This window comes from Rhinatrema bivittatum, chromosome 3 (genome assembly GCF_901001135.1).
Source record: "Rhinatrema bivittatum chromosome 3, aRhiBiv1.1, whole genome shotgun sequence".
Classification (NCBI taxonomy): Eukaryota; Metazoa; Chordata; class Amphibia; order Gymnophiona; family Rhinatrematidae; genus Rhinatrema; species Rhinatrema bivittatum.
The window spans coordinates 68,990,102-69,014,023 of record NC_042617.1 but is presented as its reverse complement, the minus strand read 5'-3'; the positions used below and the strand labels follow the sequence as shown (position 1 = coordinate 69,014,023).

General features: G+C 44.2%; 1 protein-coding gene across 1 annotated transcript in view; it reads right to left on the bottom strand.

Annotated features, from left to right (window-relative positions):
- Window positions 1-23,922, bottom strand: part of CAMKMT (calmodulin-lysine N-methyltransferase) — a 785,377-nt gene that overhangs the window by 60,153 nt on the left and 701,302 nt on the right. Inside the window, 2 exon segments of the mRNA XM_029593342.1 lie at window positions 1,670-1,733; window positions 23,473-23,547. Coding sequence (XP_029449202.1) covers window positions 1,670-1,733; window positions 23,473-23,547 — 139 coding nt within the window.

Genomic DNA, 23,922 nt, shown 5'->3' with positions numbered 1-23,922 from the left:
CCTTCCCTACTATTTCACTCTTGCATTATACTGTATATATTATATTGGCAACACATGTACATTGATCATATTATTAAGGGATCCAGACATACCTATTGACTTGCCCTACTTGTAGGCTTCTTTGGGGCTCCCTTGTAACCTCCCTCACACACCCTAAACAGTCCCCGCCCCCATCCCCACACCTCTATTGTCCTCCTGGTGATCCCACAACCAAACCCTGAGCAGCCCCCACCCCATCCCACACTTCTACTGTCCCTTTAGTGACCCTCACATACATACCCTAAGCAGCCCCCACCCCATCCTCACACCCTTAGAGCCCCCCCTAGAAATCCCCCACATCTACCCTCACCAATTCCCATCCTTACTAGCCACAATATACTTACCCCATGTGGGTAGGAAGCTTGGTGGCTAAGCTCCTGCAACAGGCCTTTTCAGGTCTGCTTGTTGTGGCAGAGGACTCCAGGCAGGCGCCGTCTTTGGTAGTGAAGTTGGATTGTCGAGTTGGTGGCATCATGGCTGAACGAGCCCGTCCCAGAAGAACTGGAAGTTACATATCGTGGAAGCTTACACATGTATGATACATGTGCAAAGTTGTGCGAAATGAGAAACCACATGCAAATGCATGTGCAACCTCCATGTGCAACGTGCATGTAAAAGTCATATGTATTTTATATCATGTGCGCAATTGCGCATAAACAATATAAAATTCTCACACATGTGCACACAAGCTCGCGTGCAATTCTTTTAAAGTTATCTGCCCTATAAATGCATTAGCAAACTTCAGGGTGTGTTTTAAACATATGTCTCATATTTTCCAGGTGCTAACAGAGCATTCACTTGCCTTGTACTATACAGCAAACTTGAGGGTCTGATTCACTAAGGCTTTCCTCCCATCCTGTGACTATGGGAAAAATGCTTAGTGAATCAGGCCCTTAGTGTGCAACAATTTAATGTACTAACACCCTGTTGTTTGCTGTTAGTCACATATAATACTTTTTTATTCCACTGCCCTCCTAGCTTAGTATAAGAGCCCAAGTGAATAAAGTTCAGTATATATTCTATGATTTATTTACTGGAATAAATGGGTAAAGTGATTTAAAATGTCTGTTTCACGCAGTGCCATTGCTTCAGTGCGCTCCAACATTTATAATAAGTAAACAGAGAGGCTATTTCATGAAGCAAACAAGTTTTAAGCTGCAGATTATATCTAAGTGTTTTATTCATTTAATGTAAACAGAAATGAAAAAGAAAAGAATGTTCTTGCACTATAAACAAACCCAAAGATGAGGAAGGTTACTACTGAAGGGATTATAAAGACAGAAGCTAACATAAAACTTTCAATATCTTAGTTTTACTTTAATATGAAGACACAGTTATCAAAGGAAAATACTCAAGAAACCCCTTGATAAAAATAATCTTATACTATCTTTGAAGCAGTTTCATTTATTTTACTACCCACTGTGTCCCTTATCAAAAGGCCAAATATAAGAAGTTTCCTAGATTATGATTAGGAAAGAATCTGATAGATTAGAAGACTCAATTGAAGTTGGACATAATAAGTATTAAAGTATTACATGACATTAATCCTGCCATTCCATTACTCTCTCAATCACTGCACAGACTAATTATTCTGAAGTCAGTGTTCAAGAGAAAATAGAAACATACTTACACTGGACTGGAGTAATCTCTTTACTGCATCAACAAGGCAAGCTCTGTATTGGTCCAGAAACAGGCTGACAATGAGAAGAGAGCAGAGTCCAGATTAAAATGGGTTTTCAACTCATAATGATAGTAATGCAGATAAGTATAAGGCTAATTATACATGCTTACACACTACTGGGAAAGGAAACATCAACCTTGGAACATCTTTTCTTTATGTATTTAATTATCTGAAGAGCTAGCAATAAAAGTAAACTACAGATAAAGCCAGACCAGCCGAATGAGAAAATATTTTATAAGACAAGAATAAATGTGCTTTACTTGTGTCAGGCTTTTAAGGCTTGATTGTATAGTGTATAAGTTAAACTGCTTTGGGCAGCATTGGTAAGGTGACATAGAAATATGAAGTAATAAATAAATAAATGCACTGTAGGAACAAGTAAAAATAACTGTCCAAATTCAGAAGAAATATCATTTAGTGTTTAATATAGACTAAACATAAACCAATGGAAAATTCTAATTGTGGTTCCCTGACACAGACTGTGTTTTGCAAAGGCTGTGTTGGGAGGAACAAAGATCTAGAAAATAAAATATTAAAATAAAAAAGACAAACTAAAGGCAACATTGTCTGAACAAAAAAAACATGATATAACACCTATCATACAGGTTTGATGAAATAAATTTCAAAATAGAAAATCTTAACAAGAATTTTCACCATACAATGTCAAACTCAAGCTGTGTATAGTAAAACCCTTAAAAAGAAGTGGCACCAAAAGGTCATGTGACCAAACCAGCCAATCACAGAATAGCCAGGCAAGGAATGATGCAATTTATTCTTTAATTTTCTAGATCTATTTCCTGACTGAGCCTTTGCTAAAAATGGTCCCTGTCAGGGAACCAGAATTGGAATTTTCCTTTGTTTACCTTTTGAAAGTTGTCTACATTAAACACTGAATTATATTGCTTCTGAATTTGGCCAGTTACTGCGTTATTTTTACTTGCTCCTACTATGCGTTTGCTCATCAGTACAGTGTCTTCATACCACCTCTTGTTGTATAATAAATAAATATATATGAATATGCTATAGGAATTTCATATATTATTAGTTTTATTATTTTATAGTGAATGTAAGAGTGTACAAGGTAAATCATGTCAATAATGGGATAAAATGAATGACATTATGCAGATGTAATAGTTTATAATTCACACTGAAATATTTTACTAGATCTTGCTCTTCTGGTCCCATTAAAACAAACAATAAGATACAATATATCAAAAACAAGATTTTTTATTCCAGAATGCAAGCAGAGATAATTTCTGAATAAAGCCCTTTGTATTGTGGTTTAAGTAACAGGACATGAATTCTTTCAAACTTTGGCCTAGATTCATCAAAATGCTATAAATTTCGCATGAATAACACCCGTAATAAGGAAAAGACACGTGGCTATGATAATTTAGAGTTACCTTGGGGCCAGTTTTACATGCACAGTCAGAAGTACAAACAACACAGTACACATCAGTGAAGATTGGATGTGATTTGGAATGAGGAAAGATAGACAAAGATGAGATTTCTACAATGTTCTCTCACTCTAGCTTGATGCATCTCTACCTAGGTACTATCAAAGCTAGGGTGAGATTTGTAGAAATCTCATCTTTGTCTGTCTTTCCTCATTCCAAATCACATCCAATTTTACTGAGGTGTACTGTGTTGTTCGTACTTTTGACTGTGCATGTAAAACTGGCCCCAAGGTAACTCTAAATTATCATAGCCATGCCCCTTTTCCTTATTATGGGTGTTATTCATGCATGTATAACATTCTATGCATGTAAAACTGGCCCCAAGACCCTAGTCCACCACCACAACCTCACCTCAAGTTACTAAATTACCTCCTATAGTGGTATATATAGATGAAAATTATATGTGCCACTCCATAGGCTCTCTCTCTCTACTCCACTCCATTCTTCCTCTCCCTGCCAAACCCCTTGCAATTTGGTAGTCTTGGTGCAATTGGAACAGTTTTTATAGATTGGAAAGTAATCCTTTAGGATACCTATACAACCTCCAGCATTGCTGGAAAGAGAACAAACAAGGTGATTCAGTGTGAAGAAAATCTTTCAGCAACCATACTTTACCCAACTTAATATGAGAACAATGAAGGGAAATACCTCTAGAATGGAAATAACTATGACCCGTCAAATGCAGATATGGAGAGACAACTGGAAAGAGATTTATACATTTTCTCACCTTATGCCAACCCAGTATGATAGGATGAATGAGCATAGAAGATTTCAAGTGATCAGGTAAATCTCCTAGTCCCATGTGAAGGATCTCTTTCAAGTTCCATGGAGAAACAGTACCCCCATCTATTTGTAAATCAGTAAAATTGTTCAAATTTAATTACCAATCCCCACTATTCATAGACACTGCGAGAGAATAAAGTTGAAAATTAGGTACACCCAGACCACCCTGCGACTGGGGAGCCATTAAATTTGTATAGGTTATCCTGTCCCTCTTCCCCTGCCAAAAAAATCATCCAAACAGACGATTAACCAATTTAATGTCTTTCGCTAACAGTGGCATAGGCAACATTTGTATAAGATAAAGCAGTTGAGGGACCAACACCATCTTAACTAAAGTGATCCTGCCCTGAAAAGAGAAGGGAAGACATCTTCAACTCTCCAATTTAGTCTGAAAATTCCAGATCACTGGGACATAATTGCAAGGGGTTTAATACAATCCCAATTTCCACAGGTACTGATGAATATCCAACCCCAAATATTTTATCTACTCCGAGGCCCATTTGAGCAGGAAGTGAACCCATGCATCTTTCATGGGAAGATGTAGTAGGCCAAATTGACAAACTACAGAGTAGCAAATCACCTGGACCGGATGGTATCCATCCTAGGATTCTGAAGGAACTAAAAAATGAAATTTCAGATCTATTAGTTAAAATTTGTAACCTATCATTAAAATCATCCATTGTACCTGAAGATTGGAGAGTGACCAATGTAACACCAATATATAAAAAGGGCTCCAGGGGCAATCCTGGAAATTATAGACCAGTGAGCTTGACTTCAGTGACGGGAAAAATAGTGGAAACTATTCTAAAGATCAAAATCACAAAGCATATAGAAAGACATGGTTTAATGGAACTCAGTCAACATGGATTTACCCAAGTGAAGTCTTGCCTCACAAATTTGCTTCATTTTTTTGAAGGGGTTAAAAAACATGTGGATAAAGGTGAACTGGTAAATATAGTTATTTGGATTTTCAGAAGGCGTTTGACAAAGTCCCTCATGAGAGGCTTCTAAGAAAACGAAAAAGTCATGGGATAGGAGGCAATGTCCTTTCGTGGATTACAAAGTGGTTAAAAGACAGGAAACAGAGAGTAGGATTAAATGGCCAATTTTCTCTGTACTTGGACTGGTGATTTTCAATATATTTATAAATGATCTGGAAGGAATACTATGAGTGAGGTTATCAAATTTGCAGATGATACAAAATTATTCAGAGTAGTTAATTCACAAGTGGATTGTGATACATTGCAGGCGGATCTTACGAGTCTGGAAAATTGGGCATCCAAATGGCAGATGAAATCAAATGTGGACAAATGCAAGGTGTAGCATACCCTACTCTTGCTGAAGTTACACAATGTTAGGTTCCATATTAGGAGCTACCACCCAGGAAAAAGATCTAGGCATCATAGTGGATAATACTTTGAAATTGTCAGCTCAGTGTGCTGCAGCAGTTAAAAAAACAAACAGAATGTTAGGAATTATTAAGAATGGAATGCTTAACAAAACGGAAAATGTCATAATGCCTCTGTTTCGCTCCATGGTGAGACTGCACCTTGAATACTGTGTACAATTCTGGTCGCTCATTCTATGTTGTTCATTAGTCAAAGGGGTACGCACGTATCTTACGTGCGTACCCCTTTGAAAATCTACCCCTGGGGTTACATTGACCATCCTCCAGTCTTTAGGCACAATGGACAAGCCCGATGAGAGGTTGCATATTACCAGTAGCAGATCTGTAATTCAGTTTTTATTTTTTTCAGAACTCTCGGATGTATGCCATCTGGTCTTGGAAATTTGCTACTCTTTAGTTTGTCGAGCTATCTTATTACACTTCCAGCTTCACAGTGATTTGTACCAGTTCTTTTGAATCATCACCATTGAATACAGCTTTCAGCACAGGTATCTTCCTAACATCCTCTTCAGTAAACAGCAAAGCATTTTTCTGTGGTAAATAGTGTAACCTGCATTAGGGAGTGATCACATTAGGAGATGGAATCCAACATTATTGTATTAGCATCTAAAATGATACTGGGGGAGTGCAATATCAAGTCTAGAGAATGACCATCCTGATGAATGACTGAGTGAAGCTAAATCTGCTATGTTTCATTGAAAGCTGCTGGCACTATCTTTAGGAGGGGCATTTCCATGACAGTTTAGATCTTGCAGTATGAAAAGTCTGTGGGTTGATGTAGCAAGGTTACATAGGAGTTCAGAATTGGAAGATAATCAGGCTGATTCCCTGGTGAGTGGCAGACTAGGGCAAGTTTGAGTCCATCATTTCCTTGGAAGATCAGGATAAGGCAGTGTCAGTTGCATGTTTATTTGGCTATGACCTGATGGAATTGATGGAAGATGATAGCTACTCGCCCTCTCTGTCACTTGGACTGGGATGTGTGATGAACTTAGAAACCTGGTGGGCAGAACGGAGTATGAATGACAATGTTGCCTTCCCTTATCTAGGTCTCTATGAGACATAAGATGTGAAGATTACATTTTCATTTAGGTCCAGGATGAGGGAAGGTTTGTTGTTGGCAGATCACACATTGAGTAGACCAAGCAAAAGAGAGGAGAAGGTGATTTGTTTGGGATGGATAATGTTAATGGGCTGTAGGGTGATAGGTGTAAGAAAACTAGAATGGTGGGTTGGTTACTATGGGTGAGTCTTCATCATAGCCGAACCTCCTCCATAGATAGGATAGCTGAAACAGATTATGATGAAATATAATGTAGAGGGGCACTAAGGACTAATGGGTTTATGGGAGAGAGCAGATTAGGAATAGTGAGGGAAGTCTGTGAAATGGAAGAAAAAGGAGACACACTTGTATGGCATAATCACCAACAAGGGGCGGATGGTAGCGATATGATCTCTTGGAGTTGTACAGGGTCCTTTGCAGCTCCTTTGTGGCTTTCTGAAGGAACTACCCCCCCCCCTTTTCAGTATAAGAGTTGAGCCAGAAGTGATACTAGTGGGGAAGGGGGCAATGAGCCCAGAGACATGGCCCCTCTTGCAGGGAGTCCTGCTGGAAGCACTTGGTAGTTGGTCAGAGGGAGCTGCCTTTGCTCCTTCGCTCTGGGGCTGTAGTGGGGCTCCTGTCCAGTTGGCATTAATATATGTTGTGTTCCACGGCCGTGGATGGCCACAACCACGGCCCCCTACCTCACCCGCAGCGGCGACCCCCCGCGGCAGCTCCTAGAATAGCCTCCAAGCCGGTGCCCGTCGCTTCGGCGAGGGTCCCCAGTCTGGCCGCCGGGTGGGGAGCAGTCCCTGCTCCTCCCTCGCGGCATCCTGCAGTCTTTCCTCCACGGAGGAAATCCAAGATGGCCACCACCATCTTTAGGCATGAGGCCACGCCTCCTCATTAGAATTAAAGGGACCCGATCCCTTTAACCATCTACAGCTGTTTCCTATGAGCCAAAGCAGAGGAAGTATAAAAGGAGGCTTCCTCTGCTCATTCCTTGACTTGGCAACGTCCCACGTAGTCAGGTTTGCTTACTTCGGTGAGTTCTTGCACTTCGGATTCTTGTTCCCGTGTCATCTTGGTGTTCCTGGTTCCTGACTTTGCATTGGCAAGCGGTGATTCCTGGTGTGTGACTTCGGACTGGCAAGTGACGATCCCTTGGTGTAAGACCTCGGACTGGTAAGCGACGACCCACTGGCACTTGACCTTGGACTTCTTCTGGACTATCGTCTCCAAGGGCCCACCTAAGTCCCAGCAGCCCGGGTCCCTACGGGCTCTTCCCGGGGGGACCGCGGGCTTCCAGGGGTGAAGCTCCAGTTAGCCCTTGCACCGAACTCTCAACTCCTTGACCTCTCAAAGGTCCACCTATGTCCCAGCGGTCCAGGTCCCTACGGGCTCCTCCTGGGGGGACTGCGGACTTCCAGTGGCTAAGACTCCGTTCCTCTCCTTGACGTCACGACTCTTCTTCTGCTTCCACAGTCACCTCAGTCTCCAGTGCCGAGGGTCAGCTGGTCCCATCTTCTGTCCTGCCTCGCCACCTGACAGGAGAACCTACGGATCCACTTCCTAAGGTACACCATCCTTCCATCGACCCAAGGGTTCACAACCTGAGCATAACAGATTGCCAAGTCCAGTAACCCGGCGGAGGCATCCGCCTGCCAGGCCATTCCTTGAATGGCCCAGCACCTGATGGACCAGCAAAAGGCCCTGGATGCCCTTGTCTCAGCAGTGGAGGGCCTGAACCAATGCTTCAAGGCGTTAGGGCCCATGAACCCCACTCTGCCGTCCCCGCCAGTGGCTTCTGGGGGTCGTTCAGTAATTCACCTGCCTACACCGCCACGTTTCTCTGGGGAACCCCAGGCCTGCTGGGGTTTCATTAACCAGTGCAACATGCACGTCTGCCTGCAGTCGGCCCTCTTTCCCGACGACACTACCAAGACACCTTTATTCTGGCTCTCCTCGAAGGGAAGGCCCTGGAGTGGGCTTCTTCCCTGTGGGAACGGGACAATCCCATTCTCAGTAATTTAAGAGAGCTCTTTTGGGAGCTCTTTCGAATGAGCTTCGAATGAGCTCTTTCGAATGAGCTTCGGTGATCCTACTCAAGAAGTTTCCGCCGGACCGAAGCTGCTTCAGTTACGCCAAGGTTCAAGGACATTGGCTGAATTCGCCATCGATTTCCAGACCCTCTCCTCGGAGCTCGGCTGGGGCCCTGATTGCCTCCGTACCATCTTCCTTCAGGGGCTTAGCCCCAGAATAAAGGATGAGCTCATGAGTCGGGAACTCCCTAGATCCTTGAACGCTCTTATCGACCTAGCATGGCAGATAGATAGGCACCATCAAGAGAGCCGCCAAGAGGCCCAGACCATCACAAAGACCCCTATGCCTTCGAGACGTCCTCGACGCCCGTTCTCTCCCAAGGGTGACTCAGGATCCTCCTGAACACCGGTTGATGAGCCCATGGATTTGGGTCGTGGGAGACTGTCCACCCAAGAGCACCGGAGACGAATGAAGGAGGGGCTTTGCTTCTACTGCGGCGCAGTGGGCCATCAGATAGCCGCATGCCTGGCGCGACCCGGAAAACCCCCGGGCCTAAGACCTGAAGGAGGTCTCTTCCTGGGCCTAACCTCACCTGCACCTCCACTCAGTCTACCAGTGGCGCTAACGTCTGCGGCCGGTGAATTCCACACGCTAGCTCTGGTAGGCTCTGGCGCCGGCGGCAATTTCATTATGCAAAGTTTGGTGGAGCATTTGAAGATTCCTCTGGTCCATGTTCTAGCTCCCTTGGTCATCTCATCGATTCAGGGTAAACCCCTCCCGAGTCATGTGACACACATCACAGAACCCATTCAGTTGAGGGTTGGACTCCTTCATCGCGAACAGATGGCCTTCCATGTCCTGGAGCATTCTATACATCCTGTTGTCTTGGGCCTTCCCTGGCTCCAGGAACACGGTCCACAGTTTGACTGGAAGACCTTACAGCTGTCCCACTGGGAGCTGAATTGTCACGGCAATTGCCTCCAATCAGTGATTCCAGTCTCATGCTCCATCGCCTCCACCAGTCTTCAAGGCCTGCCGGCCTCCTATGCCTCGTACGCGGATGTCTTCTCAAAGCAAAAGGCCGAGATACTTCTGCCTCATCGACCATTCGATTGCGTCATCAACCTCCTTCCTAGCACTGAGCCCCCTCGGGGGTGCACCTATGTCCTCTCGCCTGCGGAGACGAAGGCCATGACAGAGTACATCAAAGAGAACTTGGAGAGGGGCTTCATTCGGAAGTCAACGTTCCCAGCAGGGGCTGGGTTCTTCTTCGTTGGCAAGAAGGACAGAAGCCTTCGCCCTTGCATCAACTACCGGGGCCTGAATGCTATAACGGTCAAGGACCACTACCTCTTGCCCCTCATCTCCGAGCTCTTCAATCGGCTGCAAGGTACAAGGATATTCTCCAAGTTGGATCTCCGAGGGGCTTACAACCTGATCTGTATCAAGGAGGGTGATGAATGAACGACGGCCTTCAACACCCGAGACGGCCACTATGAGTATTTAGTGATGCCGTTCGGGCTTCTGTAATGCTCCAGCGGTGTTCCAGAACACCATGAACAAGATACTCTGCGATCTCTTGTATCAGTGCGTGGTCGTGTACCTGGATGACATTTTGATATTCTTGGACTCTCTGGCCACCCACCGTCAGCACATCGTCCAAGTATTGTAATGCCTCCGAGAACATAGACTGTATGCGAAACTTGAAAAGTGCCTTTTTGAGCAGGAGTCCCTTCCCTTCCTGGGGTACATCGTCTCCAGTGAAGGATTCCGTATGGACCCCCAGAAGCTGAAAGCCATTCGGGAATGGCCGCAGCCGTCCGGACTAAAGGCACTCCAACGGTTCTTGGGTTTCGCCAATTATTACCGATCATTCATACCTCATTAAGCGTCCATCGTTGCCCCGATGACAGCCCTGATCCGGAAAGGCGTGGATCCCAAGAACTTGCCTCCGGGAGCGGAGACGTATAAATTCTTACTGCCCCTGCACCACAATAAAGTTTCGGAAAAAGATCTTAGCGTCTAACCCTTGTTTTTTCCTAACGGCTTTTTTAGACCACCTTCCTTTGTGTTTTTGGGATCTCCAGGAGTGGAGGCCACCTTTCGTCGCCTCAAGGAGGCATTCCTGCAACAACCGTGCCTTCAGCATCCGGATCTGCAGCGGCCATTTGACATCAAAGTGGACGCGTCCTCAGAAGGCGTAGGGGCCATTCTGAACCAGACTTCCAAAAGTCATAAGTTACACCTGTGTGCCTTCCTCTCCTGTCAGTTCTCTCCGGCCAAGCGGAACTACGCCATAGGCAACAAGGAGCTCTTAGCTATAAAAGTAGCCTTGGAAGAGTGGCGCCCTTGGTTAGAGGGGGGCACAAAACCAGTTCACGGTCTACACAGACCATAAGAACCTTGAGTACCTGCATCGAGCACAACGACTCAACCCTCGTCAGGCACGTTGGGCCTTATTCTTCACTCGATTCAATTTTATTTTACGCTACAGACCTGCCGGGAAGAATGTCAAGGCCGACGCCTTATCACGGGTATTCGAGTCCACAGACACTTCTGATGACCCACAGTTCATCATCGAGCTGTCACGCATCCTACTGTCCACTACCACGACCATCCCTCCCGAGAAAACTCTGGTTCCGCTGCACTTGCGGAAACAAGTCCTGGCGAGGGCTCATGATTCCCGCTGTTCCGGTCATCCAGGACAATCCCGGACCTTACAGACCCTGTGCAGATACTACTGGTGGCTGAAGGTCAACAAAGATGTCCGGGCTTACGTAGAGTCCTACCAGTCATGTGCTCGCCACAAGAGGATCCCCGGTTTGACCCCAGGCTTGCTTCAGCCTTTATCAGCTCCCTCGGAACCACGGACCCATTTGGCAACCGACTTCGTGGTCGATCTGCCATTATCCAGGGGAAACACGGTCATATGGGTAGTCATTGACCGGTTTAGTAAATGGCGCACTTTGTGCCACTCCCAGGGTTGCCGTCTGCACCACAGCTGGCCCAGCTGTTCATCCAGCACATCTTCAGACTACATGGTCTACCTAAAAGTATCCTTTTGGATCGAGGCCCTCAATTTACTGCCAGGTTTTGGAGGGCCCTCTGCCAGAGGTTCGACATTACATTAGACTATACGTCTGCTTACCACCCACAGACCAATGGTCTTGTGGAGAGAATGAACCAAACTTTAAAGCAGTTCCTCCATATTTACATCAATGAGAAACAGGATGACTGAGCAAGTCTGCTACCATGGGCAGAATTTGCACTCAATTTTCATCTTTCCACGGCTACCGGATCCTCGCCATTTCAGATAGTGTATGGGAAGCAGCCATGCCCACTGCTGCCAGTTCCCATTTCAGTTACATCCCCGGTAGCCCAACTCTCTGCAGACGAGTTACACCGCCTGTGAATCTCCACACGGCGTGTGCTGATCAAAGCCAGTCAGGCAGCAAAAAGGTATGCCCATCAGCGAAGAAGACCATACCCGCCTCTCAGGCCAGGTCAAAAGGTATGGCTGAGCAAACAGTTCATCCACCTGAAGCTGCCATCAGCGCGACTGGCCCCGCGATTTATTGGGCCGTTTCCCATTATTCGACAGATTGGTGCCATTTCGTATCAGCTTCGTCTTCCGCCTTCACTCAAGATACACAACACATTCCATGTTTCCCTCTTAAAGCCTCTGGTGTTATTGTGGCCTTCCAGTACGCCTCCGGCTCCCCAACCTATTGCCTCCAAAGATCACCTCACCTATCAAGTCCAAAAAGTCTTGGACAAGAGAAAGCATAGGAAGAAAAGGGAGTACCTGTTAGCTTGGGAGGGGTTCGGCCCCGAAGAAAACACCTGGGAGCCATTGGCCAACATTTTAGACTGGGGCTTACTTGAGCAATTCCACAGAGACCATCCGTCTAAGCCCAGGCCTCCGGTAAGGCGCCCTAAAGAGGGAGGTACTGTTGTGTTCCGTGGCCATGGACGGCCACGACTGCGGCCCCCTACCTCGTCCGTGGGGGTGACCCACGGCGGCAGCTCCTAAAATAGCCTCTGAGCTGGTGCCAGTCACTTCAGCGCAGGTCCCTGGTCTGGCTGCCGGGTGAGGAGCCATCCCTGCTCCTCCCTCGTGGCGTCCTGCAGTCTTTCCTCTGCGTAGGAAATCCATGATGGCCGAAGCCATCTTTAGGCGCAAGGCCGCGCCTCCTCATTAGAATTAAAGAGACCTGATCCCTTTAACCGTCTACAGCTGTTCCCTATGAGCCAGAGCAGAGGAAGTATAAAAGGAGGCTTCCTCTGCTCATTCCTCGACTTGGCAATGTCCCACGTAGTCAGGTCTGCTTGCTTCAGTGAGTTCTTGCACTTCGGATTCTTGTTCCCATCTTGTCTTGGTGTTCCTGGTTCCTGACTTCGGATTGGCTAGCGGTGATTCCTGGTGTGTGACTTCGGACTGGCAAGCGGTGATTCCTAGTGTGTGACTTCGGACTGGTAAGTGACGACCCTCTGTCACCTGACCTTGGACTTCTTCTGGACCATCGTCTCCAAGGGCCCACCTAAGTCCCAGCGGCCCGGGTCCCTACGGGCTCCTACCGGGGGGACCACGGGCTTCCAGGGGTGAAGCTCCAGTTAGCCCTTGCACCAATCTCTCGCCTCCTTGACCTCTCAAAGGTCCACCTAAGTCCCTACGGGCTCCTCCTGGGGGTCCGCGGACTTCCAGTGGCGAAGGCTCCGTTCTTCTCCTTGATGTCACGACTGTTAAGTTACTGGCCTTAACAGAATGCATGGAGGTAACCTGCATGGACCAGCAGTTACTACACTAAGCAATTTATTGGGCAGATTGGATGGATCATTTTGGATTTTATCTGTTGCCATTTACTATGTACCCTAGAACCTCCTTCTCTCTTTCATAAACCACTAAGGTTGCACTCACTCAAAATCAGTCTAAGATACTTGGAAAGCCAGTCATAATTTGCATGTCTCCTGATGTTTGCCCATCATTTCATCTACATTACCTTTCATATCACTCAGAATTTAAACATTTCAGGGAAAGGAATTCCCTTACACATCTGAATAAGTTGAATTGATCATTAATTATACCCTAATATTGTTTACAATACATAAGTCTGTATATGTTATTTCTGGTACAACAAATATAATAATAATAGTGGATATTTTGGCTTACATGTATTGTTTTATAGAAATCAAATATTGACCTATTATTGTAGAGTCAAGGTGGGTGCTTTCCATTAGGCAAACAAGGCAGTCACCTAGAGCGCCAAAATTTTGGGGATGCCAAATCCTGCCAGTATAAGAGTGCTGTACTATAGCCAATTACATCATAGAAGGGAGTACTAAGCCGGAGACACTGTTGCCGATAGTTAAATTGGGGGAGAGGGGGTGAATGACCAAAGGTTCACCTAGGGTGCTAAATATGTTCGCACCGGTGCTGACAAGACAGGGGTCATTTTCAAAAGCATTTTCATGGGTAAAAAGGTGCTTTACCCACAAAAAATGATGTGTTATAAAATTGCTCACCTGATATGAGGTTAAACTTACGTTCATAAGTTTAAGGATATATGTGAATAAATATACCCAGACTGAGCAGAGCTGGCAAGGAGTTTGGACTTGTGTATACTTTTGAATTTTCAAAAGTAGGCACATAAATTTTTACAAAACATTTCTATGTACAAATTAGGAAGTGTAATTGTATGCAAATAATTTTGGTGAGGTAATTTTCAAAGTGAACATACATGCATAAGTTCACTTTGAAAACTAGCGTAACTTTTGAAGTTCCATATGGAAGTGGTTCATAGCTCAAGATAATGGCAGTTAGTAATTTAGGAGTCAATGATTATATTATTGTTTTTTTAATTCTGTTATTTTTCTGTAATTGTTTATCTGATTGTTTTCATTTTGTTGTAAGTTGCTTTGGAAGATTTGATATGGAAAGCGATCAATAAATAATTTTAAATAAATAAACAAAAATAAACTTATGCACATACTTGCCGACTTTCTTACGTGGCCTACAAAAATTCCCTCACAATACATAAGGCATAATCAGTTTGTGTCTTTAGATAAGACATCATTTTGATTTCTTAAGGCTGATTATTTTGCAAAAGTTTGGTTTATTGTAGTACAATAGTCATTTGATTTTAGATTTTATCTTAGATTTTGTAACTTAAATTAAAAAAACTGAGGTTGGTTTGTTGTGTTTATGATGATCCTTTGGTGGTAATAGGATCACTTAAATTTAGGGGACATTCCTTGTAAAAATTAGTGTAAAGATTGAGGAAAAGTTTTTTTGATTATACATCAATGGCAGAATTGCTATGTAAGAGATTTGGGTGTGATTCCAAACCTAACTTTGATTCCTTGGGCTAGAATGAAGTGGGAATGCTATAAAGACTAGAGATGTGAATCAGAATTGGAATCGGTTCGGTTCTGGTTCCGATTCAAATCTTACAATTTTTATAGTCCGGCACGATTGTTTTTTTGTTTATCGGCTGTGCCCCCCCAAAACCATTTTAAAATTACCTGGTAGTCCAGTGGGGGCGCGGGGAGCGATCTCCCGCTCTCAGGCCATCGGCTGCGCTAATAAAAATGGTGCCGAAGGCCCTTTCCCTTACCATGTGACAGGGTATCCGTGCCATTGGCCGGCCCCTGTCACATGGTAGGAGCACTGGATGCCCTTACCATGTGACAGATACCCTGTCACATGGTAAGGGCAAAAGGCCATCGGCGCCATTTTTATTGGTGGCATCTGACGGCCCGAGAGCGGGAGATTGCTCCCCGCGCCCCCACTGGACCACCAGGTAATTTTAAAACAGTTTTGGGGGGGTTCAGGAGGGTGGGGGGAAGCAAAGGGGTCATTTTTAAAGGGTCGGTGGGTTTTTTTTTATCGGGCCATCGGCGCCATTTTTATTAGTGGCAGCCAAAATGGCGCCGATGGCCCGAGAGCAGGAGATCGGTCCTGGGGCTTCCACTGGACCACCAGGTACTCGTAAAAAGTGTTGGGGGGGTTTGGGAGGGTGGGAGAAGGTAAGGGTTTAGTTTTAAAGGGTCGGGGTGGGTTTAGGGGTTGTTTTGGTGTGCCGGTTTTCCCGCCCTCCCCCCAAATAACTCCCGTTAGTGGACACTACCCCATTAACGATTTTTCACGATAAATCGGGGGAATTTCTATTGTATCGCGCCCTCTAACGATTTAAAAAATATCGGACGATTTTTTAAAATCGTCAAAAAATGATTCACATCCCTAATAAAGACTACAGAGGAGGGAATCCTAATCAGTAAACAACAGCAACACCAATGGGTAAGATTCAGGATGCACACATAGGGGTTCTGACAAAAGACCTGGCCTTGGCCATCTAACATGGAATATTGCTCTAATGGTTAGGTTATACAGAGAAAGAAGTGGAATCTAATTGGGGAAAAAGCCTGGTGGATGTGTGTGAAGGTCTGTGGTGCCTCATTTTTGGAGCTCCTTACCATGAATGGCAGTGGTAGGGGTTGGAGAAGGTTGTGACTGGATTGGAAGCTCAGATATGGAGGAAGGTGTGCCAGGGCAACAATAAAAATTAAGGGCCGGATATTAAGAGTTACACGCGGGCAACCCGTTGCGCACAAATCTACACCCGATTTTATAACATGCGTGTGCAGCCACGCGCATGTTATAAAATCTAGGGTCGGCACACAAGGGGGTGCACAATTGTACAACTTGCGTGCACCGAGCCGCGCAGCCTTCCTCCATTCCCTCCGAGGCCGCTCCAAAATCCGCTCCCTGGCGTCTCGCGCCGGGCGTCTCGCGTCGAAGGAGCGCGACAAAGGGGCCTGCCCCTTTGTGCGCCCCTTAGTGCAGCCCAGAAGAGCAGCCCAGAACCCACACCCAGAAGTCCTCCTGGATCAGCACACCACTAGCCTAGAACACCCCCCTGTCTACTAGATACTTACTACTGGTTACACACCCGCTACTTCACCATCATGCACCACCTAACCATCCCCATCATCCACAACCAAAGGTGGAGAGCACCGAAGCTCCCCACCACACCCCTCCACCACAACCGCCAACAGAGACTCAGGCCCATCATGCTGACACCCATCACCCAATGCCTTGGCTTGGCTCTTGTTTCAATCACGCTGTTTAATGCGCAATCCATATCTAAGAAAACGCACATACTCAATGACTTCCTATCCGACTCTAAACCAGATATCTGTGCCATCACAGAAACCTGGTTAAAACCAACCGACACTACCCTAATCAACCAGCTTCCTATCCAGACCTATGACATACTGTCCATTCCCAGACGCAAAAAAAGAGGAGGAGGCCTCCTCTTAGCAGCAAAAAAATCACTAGGTCTGACATTGCAGACATCCAATACTATAGCAAATATGGAATTCGCTCTATTCAACTCTAAACATCTGACTATCACGCTAATCTACGCGCCTCCCGGTCTTCTGGAATCAGACCCTTCCCCAATCATAGAACTAACAGCAAAACACTTAAATTCAGGAAAACCGGCCATCTTGATGGGAGACTTCAACCTCCACGTGGATGTCCAACCTCATTCCTCCAACTGCAAAACTCTTCTCTCCTCCCTTAACCATATGGGTTTCAGACAAATCGTGACAGAACCCACCCACAAAGCCGGTCATACTTTAGACCTGATCTTTATCAACGAAGGTCTTTCATCCCACTCCACTCCAACCTGCCTTGCGGTTCCTTGGACTGACCACCGAGTCATTTCTTCAATGTTAAAGATCCTTGAGCCTCTTCCCCAAACAACTCAAACTATCACAATCTCAGTCAGGAAACAGTGCTCGGGAGATCACTTAAGCAAACACCTAGTCAAAGAACTAACAAATCTGGACCTCTCCGACGCCAATTCAGCAACCTCATCATGGATCAACATCACCAACAAGGTTGCAGATCAAGTGTGTCCCAAGACAACAAAGTCTATCAACCCGGACAAAGACAACAGGAAACCTTGGTTCACCACAGAGCTGAAGTCTCGCAAACACGAGCTTAGAAGCAAGGAAAACCTATGGCGCAAAAGCCCATCTACAACAACCCTCCTCAACTACAAATCATGCCTCAACACCTACAGAAACGCAATCAACAAAACAAAAAGAGAATTCTTCTCCAAAAAGATACACCACTTCTCATTTGATTCAAGAGCCCTCTTCTCTTATGTCTCAGCCCTCACTAAACCTCCCGGACCAAACATCCCAGATGAACAGGCTCTTAAAAAAGCCAGTGAACTGGCCGACTTTTTCGACAACAAAATCACCGCACTCGTAGCCCCCCTAAAAGGGCCAACGCCGCACACAAGCCACGCAAGCAACCACAGCCTGCAATCAACTACAGCAAACGCTCTTCAACCCAACACATACACAGCAGCGCTCGAAACTCTTGAACCCACGTCCACCTTAGAAATAGCAAATATACTGAAAAAGATAAAACCATCCTCTCACCCCTTAGATCATATACCATCAAACCTGATTAGTTCAATCGCTGACATCATTGCCAAACCAGTTGCAGATATCATTAACTGCTCCCTCGCCCAAGGCCAAGTTCCTGACCAACTCAAGTTAGCATTGCTCAAACCTCTCCTTAAAAAACCCAACCTTCCCACTACAGATCCGGCTAACTACAGACCTATAGCTAACCTCCCTATGCTAGCTAAAATTATGGAGAAAATTGTCAACAGACAACTTTCAGAATTCCTTGACGACAACAATATCCTCACCACTAACCAATATGGATTCCGGAAGAAAAAGAGCACCGAATCTTTATTAGCCACACTAACGGACACCATTATCTTCAATCTTGAAAAAGGCCAACCTTGTCTCCTCGCGCTTCTGGATCTCTCCTCAGCGTTCGACACCGTAAAACACTCTAGCCTACTACAACGACTAACAGACATCGGCATCACAGGAGCAGCTTTTAACTGGTTTAAGTCATTCCTAGAGAACAGAACATACAAAGTTAAGATAAACAACAAGGAATCTCACCCCATCCAAGCCAAGATGGGGGTACCACAAGGATCATCACTCTCCCCCACCCTCTTCAACATTTACCTTCTCCCACTATGTCAGCTACTTACTAACCTCAAGCTCACTCACTTCTTATACGCGGATGACATACAAATACTCATCCCTATTACGGAGACCATACACAAAACCATGGCCTACTGGAAAAAATGCCTCTCATCCATCAACGATCTTCTAACCAGCCTCAGCCTGGTTCTAAACACCAACAAAACGGAAATCCTTATAATAACACCGGATCAATCTGCCCCGCCAACATCCAGCAACTCTCCAGACACCTCAGGATATGCCACCGCACCTCAAGTCAGAGATCTGGGAGTACTACTAGACAACAGACTCAGCCTCAATAAATTCATAAATAACACTACAAAAGAATGCTTCTTTAAATTACAAGTGCTAAAGAAACTAAAGCCCCTTCTACTCTATAGGGATTTCCGCACAGTTCTCCAAGCAATCATTCTCCCCAAATTAGATTACTGCAATTCACTCCTGCAGGGCCTTCCCGCATACACCACTAAACCACTCCAGATGGTACTGAATGCCACTGCAAGGATCCTTACCAATTCCAAAAAAAGGGACCATATCACCCCGATCCTCCAGCATCTCCATTGGCTGCCCATCAAATACAGGATTCAGTTCAAAACTTGCATGATGATTCATAAGGCCCTACATAACATCTCTCCACTCAACTTAACCTTCCAGCTTCAACTACACTCTTCTAAAAAACCAACCAGAAGGGCATACCAGAACAGAATGAGCACCCAACCTGCAAAATCTACCCTGAGGAAACGCGCTCTATCCACAGCGGGCCCGTCTCTCTGGAACTCCCTACCACCGGACCTCCGCCTTGAGCAGTGCCATACTACTTTTAAAGCGAAACTTAAGACTTGGCTCTTCCGTCAAGCTTTCCCAGAGAGCTAAAAGCTTCTTACTGCAATAATCTATTGTTTATATTGCGTCAGTTATATGTTCAAAGTTGTGTTCTAAATTGATCCTGGTTGTTTCATAAGAGTTTGTACTTTACTATAGATTATCCGTGTTTATTCGATATGTTCCATGTAAACCGCCTCCCCGGCGATAGTTATCTCTGTTAAATGTGAACCGGAGTGATATGTATTGTATACAGGAACTTCCGGTATATAAAAACCAAAAATAAATAAATAAATAAATTCACATCCCTAATAAAGACTACAGAGGAGGGAATCCTAATCAGTAAACAACAGCAACACCAATGGGTAAGATTCAGGATGCACACATAGGGGTTCTGACAAAAGACCTGGCCTTGGCCATCTAACATGGAATGTTGCTCTAATGGTTAGGTTATACAGAGAAAGAAGTGGAATCTAATTGGGGAAAAAGCCTGGTGGATGTGTGTGAAGGTCTGTGGTGCCTCATTTTTGGAGCTCCTTACCATGAATGGCAGTGGTAGGGGTTGGAGAAGGTTGTGACTGGATTGGAAGCTCAGATATGGAGGAAGGTGTGCCAGGGCAACAATAAAAATTAAGGGCCGGATATTAAGAGTTACACGCGGGCAACCCGGCGCGCACAAATCTACACCCGATTTTATAACATGCGTGTGCAGCCACGCGCATGTTATAAAATCTAGGGTCGGCACACAAGGGGGTGCACAATTGTACAACTTGCGTGCACCGAGCCGCGCAGCCTTCCTCCATTCCCTCCGAGGCCGCTCCAAAATCAGAGCGGCCTCGGAGGGAACTTTCCTTCTGCCCCCCCACCTTCCCCTCCTTTCTCCTACCTAACCCGCCCCCCAGCCCTACCTAACCCCCCCTACCTTTAACTTAGAAGTTGCGCCTGCCTCCAGGCAGGCGTAGGTTGCGCACACTGGCCAACGGCCGGCCTGCGATCCCGGGCACAGCGGCAAATGGCCGCTGTGCCTGGAGGTTCCAGCCCTGCCCCTGCCCCGCCCATGGACTGCCCCACCACCGCCCCGCCCCCTTTTTCAAGCCCTGGGACATACGCACGTCCAGGGGCTTGCGCCTTTGCCGGGCCTATGCAAGATAGGCTCGGTGCGCACAGGAGCGGATTCTCGGGGTTACGTGCGTAACCCTCCGCCCCTTAGGCTTGAACTATGTAACTGCCTTTAAATGTTAAAAGTGCAGAATAGTGAAATGCCAACAAATACATTTCAGAGGCTCTCTTTTTTTTTTTAATAATTAACCAGCACTGCTAAATTTAGCAGTGACTTTATGGAGTTCTTTTCTTATGAATAAAGAACTTTTTGTTCCCTCTTTATTCTTCTGCCTTTTCGGAACATATATGAATGTTTCAGTGTAAATACATGAATGTAAATACATGAATAATTAAAGAATATAAGCATATCCCTGCTTGTAATCATGTACATTTTTACATAAATCTCAATGTGGGTTTTCAGCAGGTTTATGAATAGAGCTTGTTTTCACGTAAATGGGATCACGCAGTAGAACTGGTTAGCTATTCAGAGAATCAGACAATACTACCCTTGCTGGAAATACTTCAAAAAGAACTTAATCCATGCACCTAATATCTGAGCGCAGGCTTCTGCTTCACAGTCTTAAGCTCTAATCCTGGGTCATACTGATCAATACTGAAGTATGCAACTAACTACAGTCTATTTATTCTACATCATTGTCAGAACCTACTGCCTTCAAACATCATGTTTTCTCTGAGATACTGTATGAAAAGAAATTCACCTTTTTCTGTTGATAGTTTAATGGAGCAGACAGACCAGAGGCTCCAGGGATTCATTTTAATATAATATTCTACATCAGGCAAAACGTTGAAAAGGAGATCCCTGTATTCTGTAAACAAAGGGCATATAATATGTACTGTATGCAAATTATGCAGTGAAATTACATATGCTCAGGTCTTAAAGCAGCCTTTCAAAGAGACCACATATTTTGCAGTAGAAAGTATCATAAGAGTGATGCTACAAACTCTTTTATTTAGTGAACAGAAATTGTCTTATTTTGGCATTCACTAAACAGGACAGCACTAGAACTGGTGCAAGAAAAAAAAATCACACTCAATTAATGGCAAATCCTTCATTTATTTAGTGTTATTAATATACGTTTCCTACATCTTACTTATAGTTTAAACTTCTTACTTATAGCTCAACTATAACGAAATGCTGCACACATTTCTATGAAACTACTATCCACGCTGCACATCCAAATGAAAATATGATATTGTTTAACAATCTGGGAATAGTATCATACACGAACATTAATATTACTTAAGTCTTTCTCCTCCTGCTGCTCTCCTCAATGAAAGCAGGATAACATGGTGTGAGTGTCAGGAACACAAAGCACAGTAAAGCCAAGTTGTTTTTATATTTGTGTGTGAAGAACAAATTCAACTTTAAATCTCTCGGCAAGTCCTTGCTTCACCCACATAATCTGGGGAGCATCCATATGCGAGCCTCATCTAAGCCTTCGAGAAGGCTGTTTCCCTCCTGCTCATGTCCACCAGTGCTCTGATCTGACTTTCCTACTTAATCTGATCTAATCCTACCAGGCATTAACTTCATCTCTGCAATGAGACCTGGCGCATCCATTCCAATATCTGGCAAGGAAGGCATTTACTAAATTGCTTGCTCAACTCATATGGGGTTGCTTAGCTCCTTATTTCAATAAGATGATGCATCTCCTGGGCACACTATTACTTGATCAGTTGGAAAAGTCGGGTCTGTCGTCTGTTTTTTGGAACAAAGAACTTTTCTCTGAAATTAAATGCTATGAGAACAAAGCATTGTTAACACCCAGTACTAGCCAACACAAGAATAATAAGAAAAAATACAATCTATTTTCATTAAGGCAAATCAGCTGCTTTTACTAAAGGGAAATACAATTTGCATAAGTAACTGGAAAGGGCTACAGTGGAAATATTTTCTGAGAAGGAGGCTGAAAGAGTATTTTGTTTAAGACAACAATGGAACAATTTCTCTTAAATTTCTTAAGAACTCCTTCATGAGCTTAAGAAAGCTATAATTCAGATATCCAGTGAATTCATTATCTAATAAGCTGGCTCTTATAATTAGAAAGATCAACCTGTAAACCCAATCTTGGATCACAAAAAATAAATTCCTGTTTCAGGTATCCAAATCCAGTACAAAATCCTACATCATCTTCCAACATTACTTTTCCTGCCATAATGAGGCAAAACTCATTTTTTCTATCATTTATGTACTGGAGGTAAAACATATCATAAAAGAAGCCTTAAGAAACAATACAGCATGGAAAGGGCAGGATGGCTAAATATGTTATTCCAGCAAAACATTACCAACAGTTTTTATTCATGAAACACAACAAAACAAAATGTTAAAAAAATACATGTCAAAACTGTCAAAGAAAAATTACAATTAATAAGGTTATGATCAGGAATTTTAAACAGGCAGTTTCATTGTATTACTACATTATAATCTAACTTTGTCAGCCATTTGAATACAATTTTATATCACAGATGCTACAGTCAAATTAATAATTTGGGTATGAATATTCAGAAGCCTTTTTGTTTTTGCAGAGGGTGAGAAAGGAAGGAGGAATATACCTCCATCTATCTATCTATCTATGCATACATACAGCACACATTCCCTTATATCAATAGTCAGATCTTTGGTAAGAAGCAAGCTAATTGAGCTGTTTGTGTTGATAAACTCCCTTTTCTCCAGACTGTTCCTCACTGAGCCATAATTATTTGCAATTTGCCTAAGTCGTCCATTTACTGATACGTCAAGCATGAAACAGAGGCAATTTCAGAAAATGGAAATGCTTCTCAAAATCAATCTTTGGGAAATAATGTGGTAGAAGTTACTGTCTGATAGAAGACTACCTCATAACTGTCACATGGAGATGAATATTAATTTGTTGAGGTTAAGGTGGCTTTGTGCTTCATTTGTTGACTTTGCTTAGCGATCAGCAAGCAGCATAGTACAATTACTCCAGCAAAGCTATTTTTCCTAACATGAGTTCTATGATTTTTATGTACTTACCAGTCAGCACACATAACAATGTCAAAATGTCCTTCCAGTTGAGAGACATCTGTCTCATTATCCCATCGTAAAACGCTAGAGGAAAAAAAAGATTAAAAGAATTAGACTTTTTTTCGGTTTTGAATTTTTAAACCATTAAGAATAGTTTTTATGGCACATAACATTTTTTAAAAGCCGCACATTATAAAAGAGGTGTATACAGAATATGTGAGGAACGTTGCTTACTGCTCAGAACCTTCAGCATGCTATTCTTTAAGTCTTCTCTAAACTGTTAGATAACTGCAGCTTCTCCAATGTGCAGAACTAAGAAAATGTTAATCAGCCAAAATCATTGCACTGACTCACGCAATGCCCTGAAATATATCCATATCATGTACCAGAAATTGAAATCAGACACAGCACCTTCAGCTCTGGCTGAAAAAAAAAATCGTTTTGCTAAATAAACGTAGG